Source organism: Rattus rattus, chromosome 1 (assembly GCF_011064425.1).
Source record: "Rattus rattus isolate New Zealand chromosome 1, Rrattus_CSIRO_v1, whole genome shotgun sequence".
Classification (NCBI taxonomy): Eukaryota; Metazoa; Chordata; class Mammalia; order Rodentia; family Muridae; genus Rattus; species Rattus rattus.
Window position 1 is genome coordinate 24,701,062 of NC_046154.1, and position 16,791 is coordinate 24,717,852.

Sequence of the window (16,791 nt, forward strand, 5' to 3'; positions counted from 1 at the left end):
CTTCTTGTAGTGCTGGAGGTCAAAGCTAGAACCCCACACATGCTAGGCAATGCTGTGGACACCTCACCTGGTTATTTTATTCATGCCTAGACCAGATGCTACAACAGCACCCCAGAGAAGAGGCCAGTCTGATTCCTGTAGTTCTACCTGGGTCCTGGGGTTATAGCCCCAGGGGGCCAGCTGTTGTGTCCTTGAGGAAACTAGATAAATGGTAGTTCCTACGTCCCAGAGGGCTGTAAAGGAAGACGCTGGGGAAGGAATAGCCCCTTGGGTAGTCTGCGGTCACTGGACTAGCTGAAACTTGAGGTGGGGTCTTACTTAAGCTAATGGCTTGAAGAACTGCCTGGGCTGACTTCACACTCACTAGTGGACTCTGTACTTGGAGCTGTGAGTGTCGGTCTGTACCCGACCCTGCACCTGTTAAGAACAGCTAAGGGCCCTTGACCCAGCTAGCCCTGGTGCCTGAACAAGGCTTCTGCTTCAGGGAGCCCAGCTTCTAGGTTTGGTGCCAGTTGCAAGCTACAAGGAAGTCTTTAAACACCAGGCTCCCTCAAGTTGCCAGTAAGTGTGAGATGACCACAGTGCTGTATTAGCACTAGCAAGAGGTAAGGGGTCACTGACTAGTGTGATAACTGAGGGGTGGCCAGAAACAGCGGGGGCAGTCCAGGCCCCTGTGGATGGCTCTGTCTTCTGAAGCTTGTCTCTTACTTCTACATCGCCCTTGTATTCCACGATGCTGACTGAAGCAGATTGGGTGCCTGTGTCCTATGTAAAGCAGCAATCAGCGGACGGCACAGGGTGGACTCTAACTCCGGTGACCAGGCAGGTGTATGTACTTGCAACTAGGGTCATGTTAACAATACAGAGTAGCCAAGAACCAATATAAACTGCTTATCAATATAGCAAGTGGGCACTGCCCACAGAATCACAGAGGCCATGCTGTCCCCAACCCAACCTACTTAGTTCCCATAATTGCTTAGGGTATCATGGAATGGAACTGGGAAGCTACTTCCCAAGGCTTTGCTTTCAGGCCACAGAAGACACAGGCCCAGCCAGCAGTCAGTCCAGCTGGAGAATGAAGAACGTGGGCGCCATGGCCCTGTGAAATGTATGTGGTCTAGGATCATTCAACAAAAGCACAAGCCAGAGAGGTCACTGCTTCTGGGCTCAGAATCTGGCCTGCACACAGAGGTCCTGGTTCCTCTCCTCCGTTGGCTAATGCTTCTTCCAAGAGGGACTCTTGCTGGGCCAGTAGGGTTAGCAGTACACCTGCAGCAGGGGTGCCCCTGAAGAGTCTGTGTCCGTGCCCTGGAAGGATGAGTCTTGGCTGGCTGGGTACCCTGGTTGGAGGAGGAAGCAGAGGCTCAGAGAGGGGAAGGAGCTCATCCAGGGTCTACAGCCAGGGAGAAGCCTGCTGAGGTGAAAGAGCAGGCCTTAAGCCTGGTCAGCCATAAAGCCTGGGCAACCCACTCTTGATGTTTAAATTCCAACTGTGGTCTGTCAAAGGTTAATAACCTTGCTCCTAGGGGTTGTGAAGGCCCAGAGGACAGCAGTAGAAGTCATATAGGGAGCTTCTGTAGATGCAGGCTGGATGGCCTTCTGGCCACCTTACTCCCCAGACCACTTCTAGCTGTATCCCAGGAACCTCAATAGAAGCCAGCTTCCATGGTTGCAGTGGGCACACGGTCACTCGGGCCTTTCTCCATTTCTGCTCCCATCCTCACCCACCCCCAAAAGAAGCTGGAAGGCCATCTGAAGGGCACCTAGTGTAGCTTCCCACCCTCTGGTCAGGTCAGGACCACACCTGGGGCTCCATATGGCCTCAGCTTCCTGGCGATGGCATCTGCGGTTGTCTCTTGGGAGATCTGCACTGTCAGTTCTAGGGAGGGAATGAACAGTAGTTATTAACACATTCTTTTATAAAGCTCAGCTCCCTGTCCCTACTGCAGGTCAGTGAAGAAGGGTGCTTACTGTACAAAAGGCTGGAGAAGCATGCTTAAGGGTGTGTGTGTGTGTGTGTGTGTGTGCGCGCGCGCGCGCGCGCGTGCGCGTGTGTGCCCGCGCGCGCGCGGGGGCATGTGTGTGTGCATGTGTAAAAGATAAGGTCTCCACCCCAGGTTGTCCTGGAACTCTTGACGGACCTTTTCCCTCAGCCTCTGGAACTCTAGAGAACTCCTGTGACTGGCCAAACTCTTGTGCTTTGGGCCCTTGTTGAGGCTAGACCTGGAAGTTGTTCTGCCTGTTAGTCATAGGGTAGAGAAGGAGCTTGACAGATCCAAGAATTTAAGAGAAGTGCTGGCGGCTAAGGGAAAGCCTCACAGAGACCCAGCCCAACCCTCCTCCTGTAGCTACAACTTCCCCACGCAGGCCCACCTACCATCCTGGCTGAGGCCAGAGCCCACCATGGTCTCATGGCCACTGTCGGGGGCAGCGGCAGGAGCAGTAGAGCGGGCTGAGCGCCCCTCAGAGGTCTGTGGCCGCGAGCGGCTTTTGCGGGTACTGATGCGGATGATGCCTCGCACTAGGCGGCCCTCGGCGTCTTGCTCATCTAGGTGGTAGTCCTGTGTGATGCTGCTGATCAGGTCTGAGATCTTGCTGGTCTTCTCCAGGAACACGGTATCTGATGTGCACTTGGCCAGCTCGTCAATCTGATGGACACTGAACAGCTCTGTCAGCTTCTTGAAAATAAGCACGTCGATCTCACGGCTCGACATGGAGCCACTGCCCATCTCGGGCAGGTCCAGGTCCGATTCATGGAAGGAATAGTACTCCTCAGAGCCACGGGGGCTGCTGGTGAAGGTGCTAGGCAAGCTGTGCCGTGTGGGAGGAGGGTCTGCCAGGGGCTCCTTGCAGCAGGAGTCCGCGTCAGGGACTGGGGAGGTGGCGTGGCGGTAGGGGTAGACCGGGATGCCCTTGAGCTTAACATCAGGGTAGCTGAAGCTGCTGCCCATGCTGGTCTTGAGCTTCTGCCCATCCCGGCGGCTGGGGGGTGCTCGGTCCGGGCTGGGAGGCACACCGTTGTGTTCCTTGGCCCAGGCGGCTTCCGAAGACCCTTCAATGGGGTCTCCAGCAGATAAGCAGGGGCTGCAGCTCCGCACACAAGCCCCACAGCGCTGGAGGCAATCCCTGCAGCGTCGGAAGCAGAAGGCAGCCCTACACCAGTCCCAACCCCAGGGGCGCCAGAGGAGGCAGCAGGTTGGGGGCTCGTTGGCTGGTTCTGCAGAGCCTGAAATGAAGGTGATGCTCTCTGGCCCGTGGTGGCCAGGGTCCTTAGGGTCTGGCCTCCGGGTGCGACGGCCTGGTGGGGGCTGGGAGCGCTCATCATTCGTTTCCAGGCATAACTCTGTGGGCCTCTCCCAGGGCCCCAAGCGTGGAGGCCCAGACGATGGGCGGGGCTGTCCCGGCCTGGGCATGGTTCAGAGCATGGCTTGCTGCAGCCAGGCACCTGCAGGGGAGAAGCCAGGAGGAGGTCAGGGACAAGCTCCTGGGCAGACCTGAAAAGCCTTAGACTTCTGGGAAGCCTGTGATGAGGACGGATGAAGCATCCCGTATACCCTTGCAAACGTTGAACTCTTCTTGTCCCAAAGAGAAAGTTCTCTTTGTGGTCTAACTTAGGCTTTAAAATTTCCTGGACTTCTCAATGAATGGCTATTATTGAAAACAAAACATAGAAAATTACAAGTGTCAGTGGAGATGTGAAATGATGTTGGTATTGTGGGAAACAGAAGTTCTTCAAAATTGAAGCATACGGGTTGGGAATGTAGCACGGAGAGCCTACAAAGCATGAAGGAAGCCCTAAGTTCCTTCCCAGCACTGCGCACCACTGCCTGACAGGCTCAGCCCCACCTGAAACTCTAGCTCCCAGGATTACCTTCAGCTCACACTGCACTCACAGCAGAGCTTCTCTCCACTCCTCATACATACACACATACACCTATTTTTAATTTTAGATTTGTTTTATGTGTATGAATATTTTGCTTACATATGTATGTGCACCACACATGCCTGGGGCCCAAGGAGGTCAGAAGGGAGTTAAAGGAGCTCCTGGAACTGGAGTTACAGACCGATGTGAGCCACCTATGGGTGCTGGGAATTTAATGTGGGTCCTCTGGAAGGGCAATCAGTGATCTGAACTGCTGAGCTATCTTTCCAGCCCTTATTATTTTTTCTTTTCTTTTTTTTTTTTTGGAGCTGGGGACCGAACCCAGGGCCTTGCGCTTCCTAGGCAAACGCTCTACCACTGAGCTAAATCCCCAACCCCCAGCCCTTATTATTTTTAAAAACTGGTGTGCATCTAGGGGCTGGAGAAATGGTGCACAGTTAGAGCACTGGCTGCTGCTCTTCCTGAGCACATGGGTTTCTGTGCAGCAGCTTACAACCTTCTTACGTATGTACATGGGATAAAATGTTTTAACATCCCCCAAACCTCAAAATTACTCTATGATCCAGCAAATTCACTCCTTGAGAAATACCCAGGGGAACTGAAAATGTGTGTCTGTGTTCGTGACAGCATTATTTGCAGTAACCATAAAGTGAGAACAAGCCAGGGGAGTGGAGAGACGGCTCAGCAGTTAAGCGCTGTCTGCCTTCCAGAGGACCAGGGTTTGCGTCTCAGCACCCACATGGTCACTAACAACCGCCTGTAACTGCAACCCAAGAGGGTCTGATGCCCTCTCTGACTACCGAAAGCACTACACGCACATGGTGAGTAGACACTAATGCAGGCAAGACACTCATGCACATAAGGTAAAAATAAAGCTTCCATCAACAAGAACCCTTCAAACCGTGATAAGGACGCTGAAGTGTAGCTCTGCACAATTGACGGCTTCTGGAGGGATGCAGGAGGGAAGGACTCAGCTTTCTTTAAGGGGCTGCTCAATAGGAGTTTATGGACAACACAAATGGGACTTGTGGTTTTTCTTCTTTTGGGGTTGGAGGGTCCACAAGGGTAGGGGTGCAGACCTAGGGGGACTGGGAAGTGAGTGTGATCAGGGTACATTATGTGAATTAACAACAACAAAAAAAATCAGTAAAAGAAGTGCGGGGGAAAAAACGTTTTAAAAAAAAAGGGGGGGGCTGGAGAGATGGCTCAGCGGTTAAGAGCACCGACTGCTCTTCCAGAGGTCCTGAGTTCAATTCCCAGCAACCACATGGTGGCTCACAACCGTCTGTAAAGAGATCCGATGCCTTCTTCTGGTGTGTCTGAAGACAGCTACAGTGTACTTATATATAATAAATAAATAAATCTTAAAAAAAAAGTTAAAAACTTAAAAAGTACATCAATGAGTAAGTGGATTCAGAAAAATGGAATATCATATAGTATCATTTAGCTCTTAAAAAGAATGAAGATCTCTTGTGTTTCAACCTGGATTAATTTAGCCAGGCAGTGGCACATGCCTTCAATCCCAGCACTCAGGAGGCAGAGGCAGGCAGAGCTTTGTGAGTTCCAGGGCCACACAGTGAAACCTTGTCTCACGAAAACAACAACAAAACATCGTGGATGGACTTTGAAGACACTCTAAACGAAATAAGCTACACAGAAAGCAAACAGTCTGCCATTTGGTTTACACAGAATATCCACAGATGACAATTTAACAGACGTAGAATGGAGGTGTGGTGGACTCCAGGGGCTGAGGCAGAGGACCGGAGTTTGTTGAGCGGAGTACAGAATTTCAGCTGGAGACAGTGTCATGTCATATTACAGCTCTGGAAATGGCATGGGCGTTTTTAATGCCATGGGAGAGTGTCCTAAAAAATGGCATGCAAAGATTAAAATGTAATTTTAATGTATATTTTACCACAAACAAGGAAAGCTCTCCAGAGACCTTACGTCTGAGAACCGCTCCATCTTCCTACGTCACTAAGATATCTGCTCACAGATGCCTTTCTGTCTGACTGGCCAAGAACATCACCATGGTCCTTCCTTCATCCCCTTCATCCCAGAGATGGGTATGAATGGGTCTCTCATCTCATCCAGATTTGCCCTCCCAGGAACATTTACCACTAAGGTTTCTCTTTTTGGAGAAGGAAGGTTGGTTTTGTCAGGACAAGAAGGTCTCATGTAGTCAGTTTGGCCTCACATTTGTTAGGGAGCCAAAACAGCTCTTAAATTCCTGGCCTTCCTAACTCCCTTCTCAAGTACTGGGATTAAAGGAGTATATTACCTTGCCAAAACCAAGCCGTTTTGGTTCCTTGCCACAAAAATAAACTTCATAGACTAGAGAGATGGCTCAGTGGGTAAGAGCACAACCCACAAAGGAGCCCACGGGGACAGGGGTGCAGTGATGAGCGCCTGTGATCCCAGCATTCCTGCAGTGAGTGAGCAGGCAGGGAGGCCTGCCTGAGGCTCACAGGCTAGCCAGCCCGGAGTGCACAGCACAGCACAGCACAGCACAGCACAGCACAGCACAGCACAGCACAGCACAGCACAGCACAGCACAGCACAGCACAGCACAGCACAGCACAGCAGCAGAAACAAGAGACCCTGCTCCAGAGAGGTGGAAGGTGAGAACCAACTCTCAAAAGTTACCTCAGATTTCCAAACGCGTGAACCTTCAAGAGCTGACACACACACACACACAATACACAAAAATCAACAAAGGAGAAAACAGCCTTCTCTTAAGATAGTAATACTAATCTTCATTTCTCTTTTGATTTGTTTGCTAGAATTCTCAGACCCATGACCTTTTTCCATTGATGAGCAGTAGGCCTGGCTATGAGTCTGGCAAGGTAAAACCAATGATAAATGAACTCGATGATTCAGTTTTCTAGAAAAGCTTCCAAGGCTCAAGACCTGTCTGAAAACCTAGCACTTGGGAGACAGAGGCAGGATTAAGAGTTCTGGGTCAGGGCTGGAGAGATGGCTCAGCGGTTAAGAGCACTGGCTGCTCTTCCAGAGGTCTTGAGTTCAAGTCCCAGCAACCACATGGTGGCTCACAACCGTCTGTAATGAGATCTGATGCCCTCTTCTGGTATGTAAGACAGCTATAGTGTACTTATATAGAATAAATAAATCTTAAAAAAAAAAAAAAAAAAAAAAGAGTTCTGGGTCATCCTGCACTACAAAGTGAGTTCCAGGCTAGCCAGCCCAGTATATGAGATCTTATTTAAAAACAAAACAAAACAAAACAAAAAACCAGTTGGCCAGGCATGGTGACTCACAATTTTAATGCCAGTATGGGGGTAAGCCAAATGATCTCTATGAGCTGGAGGACAATCTGGTCTATGTAGAGTCCTGGTCCAGCCAGGGCTATATACTATCTCGAAACAACTCAAGCCTTCCAGGATGAAGCCCGTGGGACCTGAAGGAACATCTGATCTCAGATGAGCCACTGAGAAGCCCTGAGGAACGATGCAGTCCAATACTCAGGAGGGCTTAACCACAGCAGAGGATTTGCTGGGCAGTAACTGTCCTTAGCCTGAATTTGGGCTACCTTGTGTGTGCTAGAAATGGAACTTGGGTCCTTTGGAAGAGCAACCAGGCTCTCCAGCCCGTTAGCCTGTGTTTTGAGATGTTGACCCTTTATCCTTGTAACCTGATCTAATCACTGAGTCCCAAGGGCTAGTAAGTAACAGGAAGGGAACAGAGCTGTGGACACCAGGATCTCTGGCTTCTAGTTCCCGTTCTGGCCCTTATAAATTGTGTGCCTAGGGCCAGACAGTGGTGTCGAACACCTTTGATCGCAGCATATGGGAGGCAGAGGCATGGATCTCTGAGTTCAAGGCCAGCCTGGTCTACAGAGTTAAGTTCCAGGCCAGCCAGGGCTACACAGAGAAACCCTGTCTCAAAAACAAATAAGCAACATATTGCATGCCTTGGGCAGAACAGTGCCACTTCCACAAGCAGCAAGCGCCACCAGTACTGCTGCTCTGACCGCTTCTGTTTGCTGCAGTCAGTGACAAATTTAAGCCCCACAAGGCTAGAGAGCTCTCCCAGGTGCTGCTTTAAGCAAATAATCAAAGGCAGTGTCACCAACAGTGTAACAAAATGACATCAAATACAGGAAGGACATGCTGTGAAGTATTCCTGCCTCAAACACATACTGAGATGTGACCTCGAGGGGAAGGCAGACAGCCTGGTTTCAGAGACTCATCTAAATCCAGTGTGGTCTACACAGGGCCAAGGATCAGGAGGGAAAATGGGGATAGCCAGTGCAAACAGAAAACATCATATATTTATATGTAATATATCTAATTTTATATTTATTTTGTTTTTTCAAGACAGGGTTTCTCTATGTAGCTCTAGCTGTCCTGGAATGAACCCATTCTGTAGACCAGGCTGTGGTCAGATCCACCTGCCTCTGCCTCCTGAGTGCTAGGATTTACACCCAGCAGTATGTATACATGCATGTATGTATGTATGTATGTATGTATGTATGTATGTATGTATGTCTCACTATGTAGCCCTAGCTGTCCTGGAACTTGCTAAGTTGAGTGGACTGGCCTTGAACTCAAAGATCTACCTGACTTTACCTCCTGAGTACTAGAACTAAAGGCAGGCCAGCTGAACCATCTATCCAGCCCCAGATATATTTCTTTTTTTTTTTTTTTTTGGTTCTTTTTGGAGCTGGGGACCCGAACCCAGGGCCTTGCGCTTCCTAGGTAAGCTCTACCATTGAGCTAAATCCCCCAGCCCACCCAGATATATTTCTATGAGAGACAGAATAGCCTAGAACCTTGGCTTAGGAATCAGACACTACAGTTCTTAGGGCTAGAGGGACACACATCTGAAGTGTGAACTTCAGTGGTTTAAACCAGCCAACAGCACACGCCTAGACAGCTCATGTAGAGACAGGAAACAAGGAAAATTTGTTGTGCTGGGTGAGGACACAGGATTCCTTCTTCCTGAAACTTTACTGATGTCTCTGAGCCCACTCAACTTTCCTTCCCTGAGGAAACCTCAAGGACCTCTAGCAGAATGGGAGCCCCTCTTTCCGTACCCTTCTGCTGAGATCTGTTGATGATCGGGTCTGCCTTGTACCCACTGTTTTAGGATAAACCTATCTCCCCAGGGACTGTGGTCCCGAAGGCCAGCCTCCTTTCTGCCTCTAGGCCCAGAATAGGGCAGTTTTGGAAGGTACTCCCATGACACAAACACACTCCACGTGACTTTATGGTAGGGTAAGACCACGGGTAGAAAGACATAGGACTTAGACTCTTGGCAGATCAGAACAGGAGCCAGCAGTCTTAGGGAGCAGTGTATGCCTGTGTAAGAGGATCTCATCTTTGCAAGTATATAACCTGAAGGGGGTCACCCCCCTTTGAACACGTCTCGCCCTGCTGCTCTGCTCTGTTTTTTTAAAAAACAAAAACAACAACGACAAAAAAAAAAAAAAAAAAACCCAAAAAAGTGTACAAACAAATTGTATTAAGTGACTTTAAAGTTCTTCACAATTGAATGGTGGCACATGGCAGTCATCCTAGTACCACAAAGGCTGAGGCAGGAGGATCATGACTTTGAGATGAACACATACTATAGCAAGACCTCCATTACAACAAAACAAAGTGTTCTTCACAATCCAGAGGGAGATAATTAAATATTTGCCCTGATTAGATTAAATGTGAGTTTGGACATGAATTCATCCAGTCATTTAACAAATCCTGAGGACCTACTGTGCACCCTACACTCTATGAACATATTGGTAAAACAGACTAGCTCCCTCACCCCAGGAGCTTCCTCTGTAGTGAAAGTGACTGTAGACATCTTACATTACTTTAATCACGTTGCCTGTAATAAATCTATTAATTCCTCACTCTACTGAAGCACAAAGGTTAAGTAAATTGTCCAAAGTCACACTTGTTTCTTAAGATAAGCTCTTGTGTATCCCTGGCTGGCCTCAGACCCGCAGTGTAGCTGGGAGCAGACTGACCCACTGATTCTCCTGCCTTCACAAGTGCTGGTTTATTCATAACTGGGGCTCTAACTCAGGGTCTAATGCATGCTAAGTGTCTACCAATAGAGCTGTATCCCCAGGCCCCCAGAAGCACACCTCTGTACTCATTTGGCCTGACCTCAGGCCCTCACCCACTTCTCGCCCAAGTACCTAGAGTCCTACCGTCCATCCCTGGCACCCACACACTGCTCATCCACTTTGTGGGTCTGTAGGAGTGTGATGGTTACTGACACTGGGCTGGGCCACTGTTTCTCTCTCCACCACCCAGGGTTTAAGAGTGACAGCTATGGCTGTTCTTTCGTTACATTCGCACCCACCACATTTACCGAGGGCCAGCAGCGAATGGGCTAGAACTGGCTCTAGCCGGAGACCCTCCACATTATTCAGTCCTCACAACTGCCACGTGAATAATTTACTGTCACTGCACAGTTCAGGAATTTGAAGTCCCAGAACAGAGGGGATAGAGCAAGACAGCAGGCTGGGAAGGGTTAGAATTTGTTGTGTGGGGAGTCAGGCCCTTCACCTCAGGTACTTTGTGTCACATCTCCAGTTAGGGGCAGAAGGATAGAAAGGGAGCAGGGATAAGCCAGGTTTGGTGGCTCCCTCAGGGAATTTCAGAACTAGAAAGGCTGAGGCAGGCAGATTCCTTGAGTTCAAGATCAGCCTGGGCTACCCAAGAGAGACCCTGTCTGAAACCCAAACAACCAAGCAGTCGGCCTTCCTGTTGTGGTATGGGCAGTGCCTTGCCTCATCTGCCTTTTCTGACTACGGTCTCTGGTTCATCCCTTCTGCCAATCCAGTGACTCTGCTCACTTAATTTAGTGGGACCAATTTTTGCCTCATATTTTGGCCTGGGACAAGACTCTCGGTCCCAGTTTCTTCATCTTTAAATAGGTTCATCTTAGAGTAGTGAGGTGGCCCATGTCTGTTATTCCAGCACAAGACACCATGATTAGAAATTCAAAGTCATCCTTGGCTGCATACTGGGTTCTAGTCTGGGCTGAGTCTTATGAGACCCTGCCTCAAAATGCAAAACAAAATATATATTAAATTAAGTAACTTAAATATAGTTATAAATAAATAATAAACCAATGTGACATAAAATAAAAATTGAAAACCTCATCTCTCAAAAGGGGAGAGATTAGTGTCTTTCTAGCTCTCTACGGAGGTATGGTATCTGAGGGTTTAGCGAAAGCCTGGGAAAACACTCTCTTTGCCTCAAGGTCTGGTGGCCCCAGGACTCTCTGACTTCTCATTGCCTTGGCCTTTCCGACAGTCCCCGCAAAACACACACTGGGGGCTCTCCATGGACCCTTCTCCCTGCGTCCACAGGACGAGCCCTCTGCAGCAGCCTCTGCCCAAGCAAACTTATATGGTCACCAAGCCAGGGTCAGCTCATCTCGAGCGTAGGGTACGGTGCACACCCGAGGCGCAGCCTCAGCCGCCCTCCTCTGCAGGCAGGAACCGCGTCCATGCATTGCCGTCGGGGCGCGCACCACCTCGCTTGCCACAGCGCCGTGGCCCGCGACTCCCGACGCTGTTCCAAGAACCGTGCCGGGTCCCAGCACCCCAGGCCTCCCGGCCCGCCCAGCCCCGCGCCCATTCGGGCCGCTCCGGCCCAGCCCGTGCACCCCGGAAGTGGACGTCGGGGCCAGAGGAGCAGGGCCCGCGCCCGGCCGCCATCCAGGCGCGGCCTCCAGGGTCACCCACCCGGGGTTGCACCGTTCCGCGCCCCCGCGGACCCGCGCCGGACTTACCTGCCCAGCCAGGTGAGCCGCCTCCGCTCAGTCCTTCCCCCGCCCCCCTCTGCACTCACCTGGGTCGCAGGTAAGCTTCTCGCGGGAGCGCCGCACGGGTCGCCGCCGGGGACACACTTCCTGGCTCCGCGAAGCGCCGCCTTGTACCTGGCCGAGGCCCCGCCCCGCTCTGGCCTAGCCTGGAGAGTGAGGCCCTCAATGGGGCCATCGGGCAACAGCGCTCAGGTCCCCTCACTGTTCTGTAGTCCAGTGCCCTGGAAGTGTCGGAGAGCCTACGGAGCGCTTACCAGGCCTCAAAGCTCCTCCTCAAAGAGCATGGCTCCTGCGTAGCCGTCCCTTGACCCCAGAGTCCCTAGCTCTGTCATATGGAATAATTCTCTGGGCTCTTTATTATAGACTGTTGCTTTCCTGTCCTTTGTCTTCTTTTAGCCTCTGACCTTGAGAATAAGGTCTGGTCTTGTTTCCCTAGTACAGGGCCCGGCACATACCAGATGTGTGCAAATATTCACTGTTTGACTAGCTAGGCAACGATCTGTTGTCAATCTACCTGTCTGTCCGTCTACATAGTCACTCTTTTTTACATTAAATATTTCTATATGGATGGATGCCTTGCCTACACGTATATCCCTGCACCACTTGCAGGCCTGGTGCCCACAGGGGTAAGGGAACAGAGGAGGCATGGGGTCCCCTGGAACTGGAGTTACAGAGGGTTGTGAGCTGTTATGTGAGTACTTGAGAATCGAACTTGGGACCTTGGAACTTGGAAGAGCAGCCGGTGTTCTCCGGGGCTGAGCAACCTCTTTAGCTCCTCTTTTTCAACTCTTCCCATCCAAGAACCAACCACATCTTATCCTGCTTCGAGTCAAGATCAGACTAGATCAGGTGTGTTCCGAGGGGTGCAGTCGTAGGCTGTTGAGGTTTTCTGAGACAAAGTTTCATGTATCCCAGGCTGGCCTCTAGCTCCCTATGTAGCTAAGGCTGGCCTAGAACACTTGCTCCTCCTACCTGCAGAGAGCTGGGATTCCACGCCCAATGTAGTCCCTAATATCTTTCTTTGCTCTAGGACAGAGCTAGGGGCTTCCGGTTGGCTGGCCAGTTCAACTTCTCACCAGCCTTTGCAAATATGAAAACAGGAGCCTCAGTTTGCAGAGGCCTTGAGTCCTGAATAGGGTGAAGAATTCAGTGCTGTGTGACCCTTAAAGACACACAGAGAATGACAAAAGGGACCAAACCCCACTTCCCTAGGAGAAGGCCGCATAGGAGGCAACAGTATTGGATGGCAGGAGGTCAGGGCTTACTCCACCCCGAGCATCTGCTCTTCTTATCGACAGATGAATAACTGGACGTCAGTGCTGATGGACGTAAGCGTTAGGGAGGATCTCTAAGGTCCGTGCATAACTCCTTACTTGCCAGTATTTATTATTCAATTTTCCACTAATCTGTGAGATAGAAATCTCCTTCATGGTAGCCCCAAACTGGGACCATACAAATGTCACTGCCAGGAGATAAGAAATGTGGGAAATGGGGTTGGGGATTTAGCTCAGTGGTAGAGCGCTTTGCCTATGGCCAAGGCCCTGGGTTCGGTCCCCAGCTCCGGAAAAAAAAAAAAAAAAAAACCAAAAAAAAAAAAAATGTGGGAAATGTCTGTGAGTCAAGGATATATTCTCTCTCTCTCTCTCTCTCTCTCTCTCTCTCTCTCTCTCTCTCTCTCTCACACACACACACACACACACACACACCCCACATTGCTGACATAAAAACTGATGCAGAAGGAAGACGTAAATCAGAGAGTTGGCATGAAGTGTTTGACATAGGGGCAAGTCACTTCCGGTCTACCAGTTCCCCCTCTGTAGATACGGACCTCTCTAGCCAGGTGTGGTGGCATGTAACTTTAATCCCAGCACTCTGGAGGCAGTGAGAGGTGGATCTCTGTGAGTTCCAAGCCAGCCTGGCCTACAGAGTGAGTTCCAGGACAGGCAGGGCTATGTAGAGAGACCCTGTCTCAAAACAACAACAACAACAACAACAAAAACCCCAAAAAACCAAAACCAACCAACAAAATAAACAAAAAACCCAAAACCATAAATAATTAAGTAAACAAACAAGTTAAAAGAAGGTACCACTGTCAACTGGGGAGGATGAAGAGAGTCACACATGGAAGTAAGGGATTTGGGAGAGATCCCTGTGGCGAATTGACACAGTGTGCTGCTCCCAGCAGAGGCCTGATGGCAGGCGTTCCCGCAGTATATCACACTACCTTCTGGGGCAAGAGACTCAGAAAATGAGTCCCATGGAGTATGGTGGCACTTCTGCCTACTCTAAGAGTAGTAGCAAGGCCGGTTCTAGGCATGTTCATGAGACGCTCTTGCAGTGCTATGCCAGGAGGAATGTGTCCAAGCGACTGGTAGAAACTGTTCAGCCAGGGGAGGCACGCTGTTAATCCTGGCACTTGGGAGGCCGAGGCAAATGGATCTTTGTGAGTTGGAGGTCAGTCTGGTCTACAGGATGAGTTCCAGAACAGGCGGGGCTATGTAGAGAGACCCTGTCTCAAAAACCAAAGGAAGAAAGAAAAGAAAAGAAGCTCTTCAGCCGGGGTTGGGGATTTAGCTCAGTGGTAGAGCGCTTGCCTAGGAAGTGCAAGGCCCTGGGTTCGGTCCCCAGCTCCGGGGGAAAAAAAAAAACAAAACAAAACACCAAAAAGAAGCTCTTCAGCCAGGCGTGCTGCCACCGCCTGTCATTCCAGCACTCGGGAGGCAGAGGCAGAAAGATCAGGAGTTCAAAGCCATCCTGGGCTATAGGAGACTGTCTCAAAAATCAAACCAGGGTTGGGGATTTGGCTCAGTGGTAGAGCGCTTGCCTAGGAAGCACAAGGTCCTGGGTTCAGTCCCCAGCCCTGAAAAAAAAAAAAAAATCAAACCAACCAAACAAGCAAACAAAAACCATTGTTCATGGTGGCCTCAAAAAGGAAATAGAAACACCACTGACAGGAGATACGAAGCGCAGAAAAATCCACACAGAGCAATCTTTACAGAGCATAAGAAACAAGTGGGGACCAGAAGTATGGCTGAGCCGTGCTAGTGTGACCCTGAATGCGAACAGCCAGTCCATGAGTCCATGTGAAAGTGGTCCTCCTCATAGAGTCCAAAGCCAACCAGAATTGCTATGTTTAGGCATTTTATTAGGCTGAATCATACGGCATCGCTGTTCTATGGGCTACTTTGATATAAAAAACTGTAGCAAATTCATTTGGTCCAGCTCATTTTATACAACAAAGAAAGAAGACTAAATGGGGCAGACGAGATGGTTCACTGGGTAATGGTGCCTGCAGCCAAGCCTGATGTCCTGAGTTCCAGTCACGGAAGGAGAGAACCACGGAAGTTGTCCTTGGACTGCCACCTGTGCTTCACAGCATGTCCCCTAAATGAGTAAATCGATAGGTGAATGAATTCCGTTGTTTTTAAATTTTGTGTCTACGTGTGTTAGGTATATGCATGTGAATGCAGGCGCCCACAGAAGCCAGATGCGTTAGAGTCCCCTGAAGCTGGAGTTACGGGCAATTGTGAGCTGCCTGATGTGGGTGCTGGGAATCAAACTCGGGTCCTCTGGAAGAACAGTAGGTGCTCTTTGTTTGTTTGTTTTTTTTTTGTTTGTTTGTTTTGTTTTTTCTTTTCTTTTCTTTTTTTTTCGGAGCTGGGGACCGAACCCAAGGCCTTGTGCTTGCTAGGCAAGCGCTCTACCACTGAGCTAAATCCCCAACCCCCAGTAGGTGCTCTTAATTCAGCTGTCTCTCCAACCCCTGCTGTTGTTTTGAGATAGGATCTTACTATGTAGCACTGACTAACCTCGAACACTCAGAGGATAGCCAGTGCCTCTGCCTCCCAAGTATTGGGGTTAAAAGTGGACATCACCATACCCAGGTAAATAAATACTTTTTTTCAAATTAGAATGATAACTGAGTAGGGGTCACCCTATAATCCCAATATTCAGGAGGCTGAGGCAGGAGGATCATGGGTTTACGGTTAGTCTCAGCTGTTTAGTGAGATCCTATCTCAAAAGAGCAGGATGTGATCTTATTTCCCCAAAAGAGTGTTGTTTTAATTATTTTTCCTGTTGTGTTTTTTAAACGACACTAAGCAGAAGGCCCGAGAAAGGCAACTTGAGGGAGAAAGGGTTTATTTTGGCTTAAAAGTTCTAGGGTTTGGCCCGTCATGGTGAAGTCATGGGAGCAGCTTGAGGCAGGTGGTCACATCGTATACTCAGGAAGAAGAGAGCAATGAACACATATTCAGCGTCCCGGCCAGGGAATGGGGCCGCCCACGGTGGACAGGTCTTCCCATCTCAGTTAACCTGACGTCTAGCTGATCTCTCAGTCATGCCCAGAAGCTTGTCTCCTAGGAGAGCCTAGTTCTCATCAAACTGACGATTGAGATTAATCGTCCCAAGTGTTGTATGGAGTATTTTAAAATAAACTCAAGGTCACTACGACTCAAGCAGATATTCTTCATTGTGACATTTTTTCACAATTACCAAACAACCCAACTGTTCAATGCGAGATGACTGGATGAACCATATATGCGAACATCGTTCAGTCACAAAAGGGAGACATTTCTGATTTTACACTATGTCACACCATAGATGAACCCTGAAAACCTGTATGTTAAGTAAAACAAGGCATATAAGGAAGGACAGACACGGTAGGTTCCCATTAACATGAAACATTACTGTCTGGGTCTATATCTCAGTGGTAGAGTCTGTCCTCAGTGCCTCAGGCCCTAAGTTCGATCCCCACTACTGCCTAAAATAAAATAAAATGGATATGTGAAGTAGTAAGAGGTAGAAGCAGTGGATTCACTGCCAGATTGGAGGTCAGGGGCACCTATTGCTTCTTAGGTACACAGTTCCTGTTCAAGTGATAAAAACATTTTGAAATAGAGGTTGTATATTACTATAAATGGAGTTATCACATTTAAAGTGATGCTTCTAAGTGTTTTAAGGGGTCCGGGGTGACGGCTTAGGGTGACAGCACTTATCCCACAAGCCTGAGTGCCTGAGTTCAAATCTCCTTCTCTGGCCTCCTCATGCACACAGAGGCCTGTTTTCCTAGATGATTATATATCTCATCATGTGCACCACATAGACAC

The 16,791-nt window shown here is 49.5% G+C and overlaps 1 protein-coding gene across 4 annotated transcripts; it reads right to left on the reverse strand.

Annotated features, from left to right (window-relative positions):
- Positions 1-827: 827 nt before the first annotated feature.
- On the reverse strand, positions 828-11,799 carry Kdf1 (keratinocyte differentiation factor 1). Of its 4 annotated transcripts, none has more exons than XM_032896532.1 (4): positions 11,710-11,799; positions 2,378-3,445; positions 1,805-1,879; positions 828-1,340 (listed from the first exon to the last, which is right to left on the reverse strand). In XM_032896532.1, the coding sequence occupies exons 2-4, from the start codon at positions 3,411-3,413 to the stop codon at positions 1,258-1,260; spliced, it is 1,194 nt and encodes a 397-aa protein (XP_032752423.1). In that variant the 5' UTR covers positions 3,414-3,445; positions 11,710-11,799; the 3' UTR covers positions 828-1,257. The 4 variants fall into 4 exon arrangements, with proteins under 4 accessions (XP_032752423.1, XP_032752421.1, XP_032752415.1 ...); XM_032896530.1 differs by having other exon boundaries at positions 2,378-3,648; positions 11,710-11,753; XM_032896524.1 differs by having other exon boundaries at positions 11,651-11,720.
- Between the last annotated feature and the right edge of the window lie 4,992 nt (positions 11,800-16,791).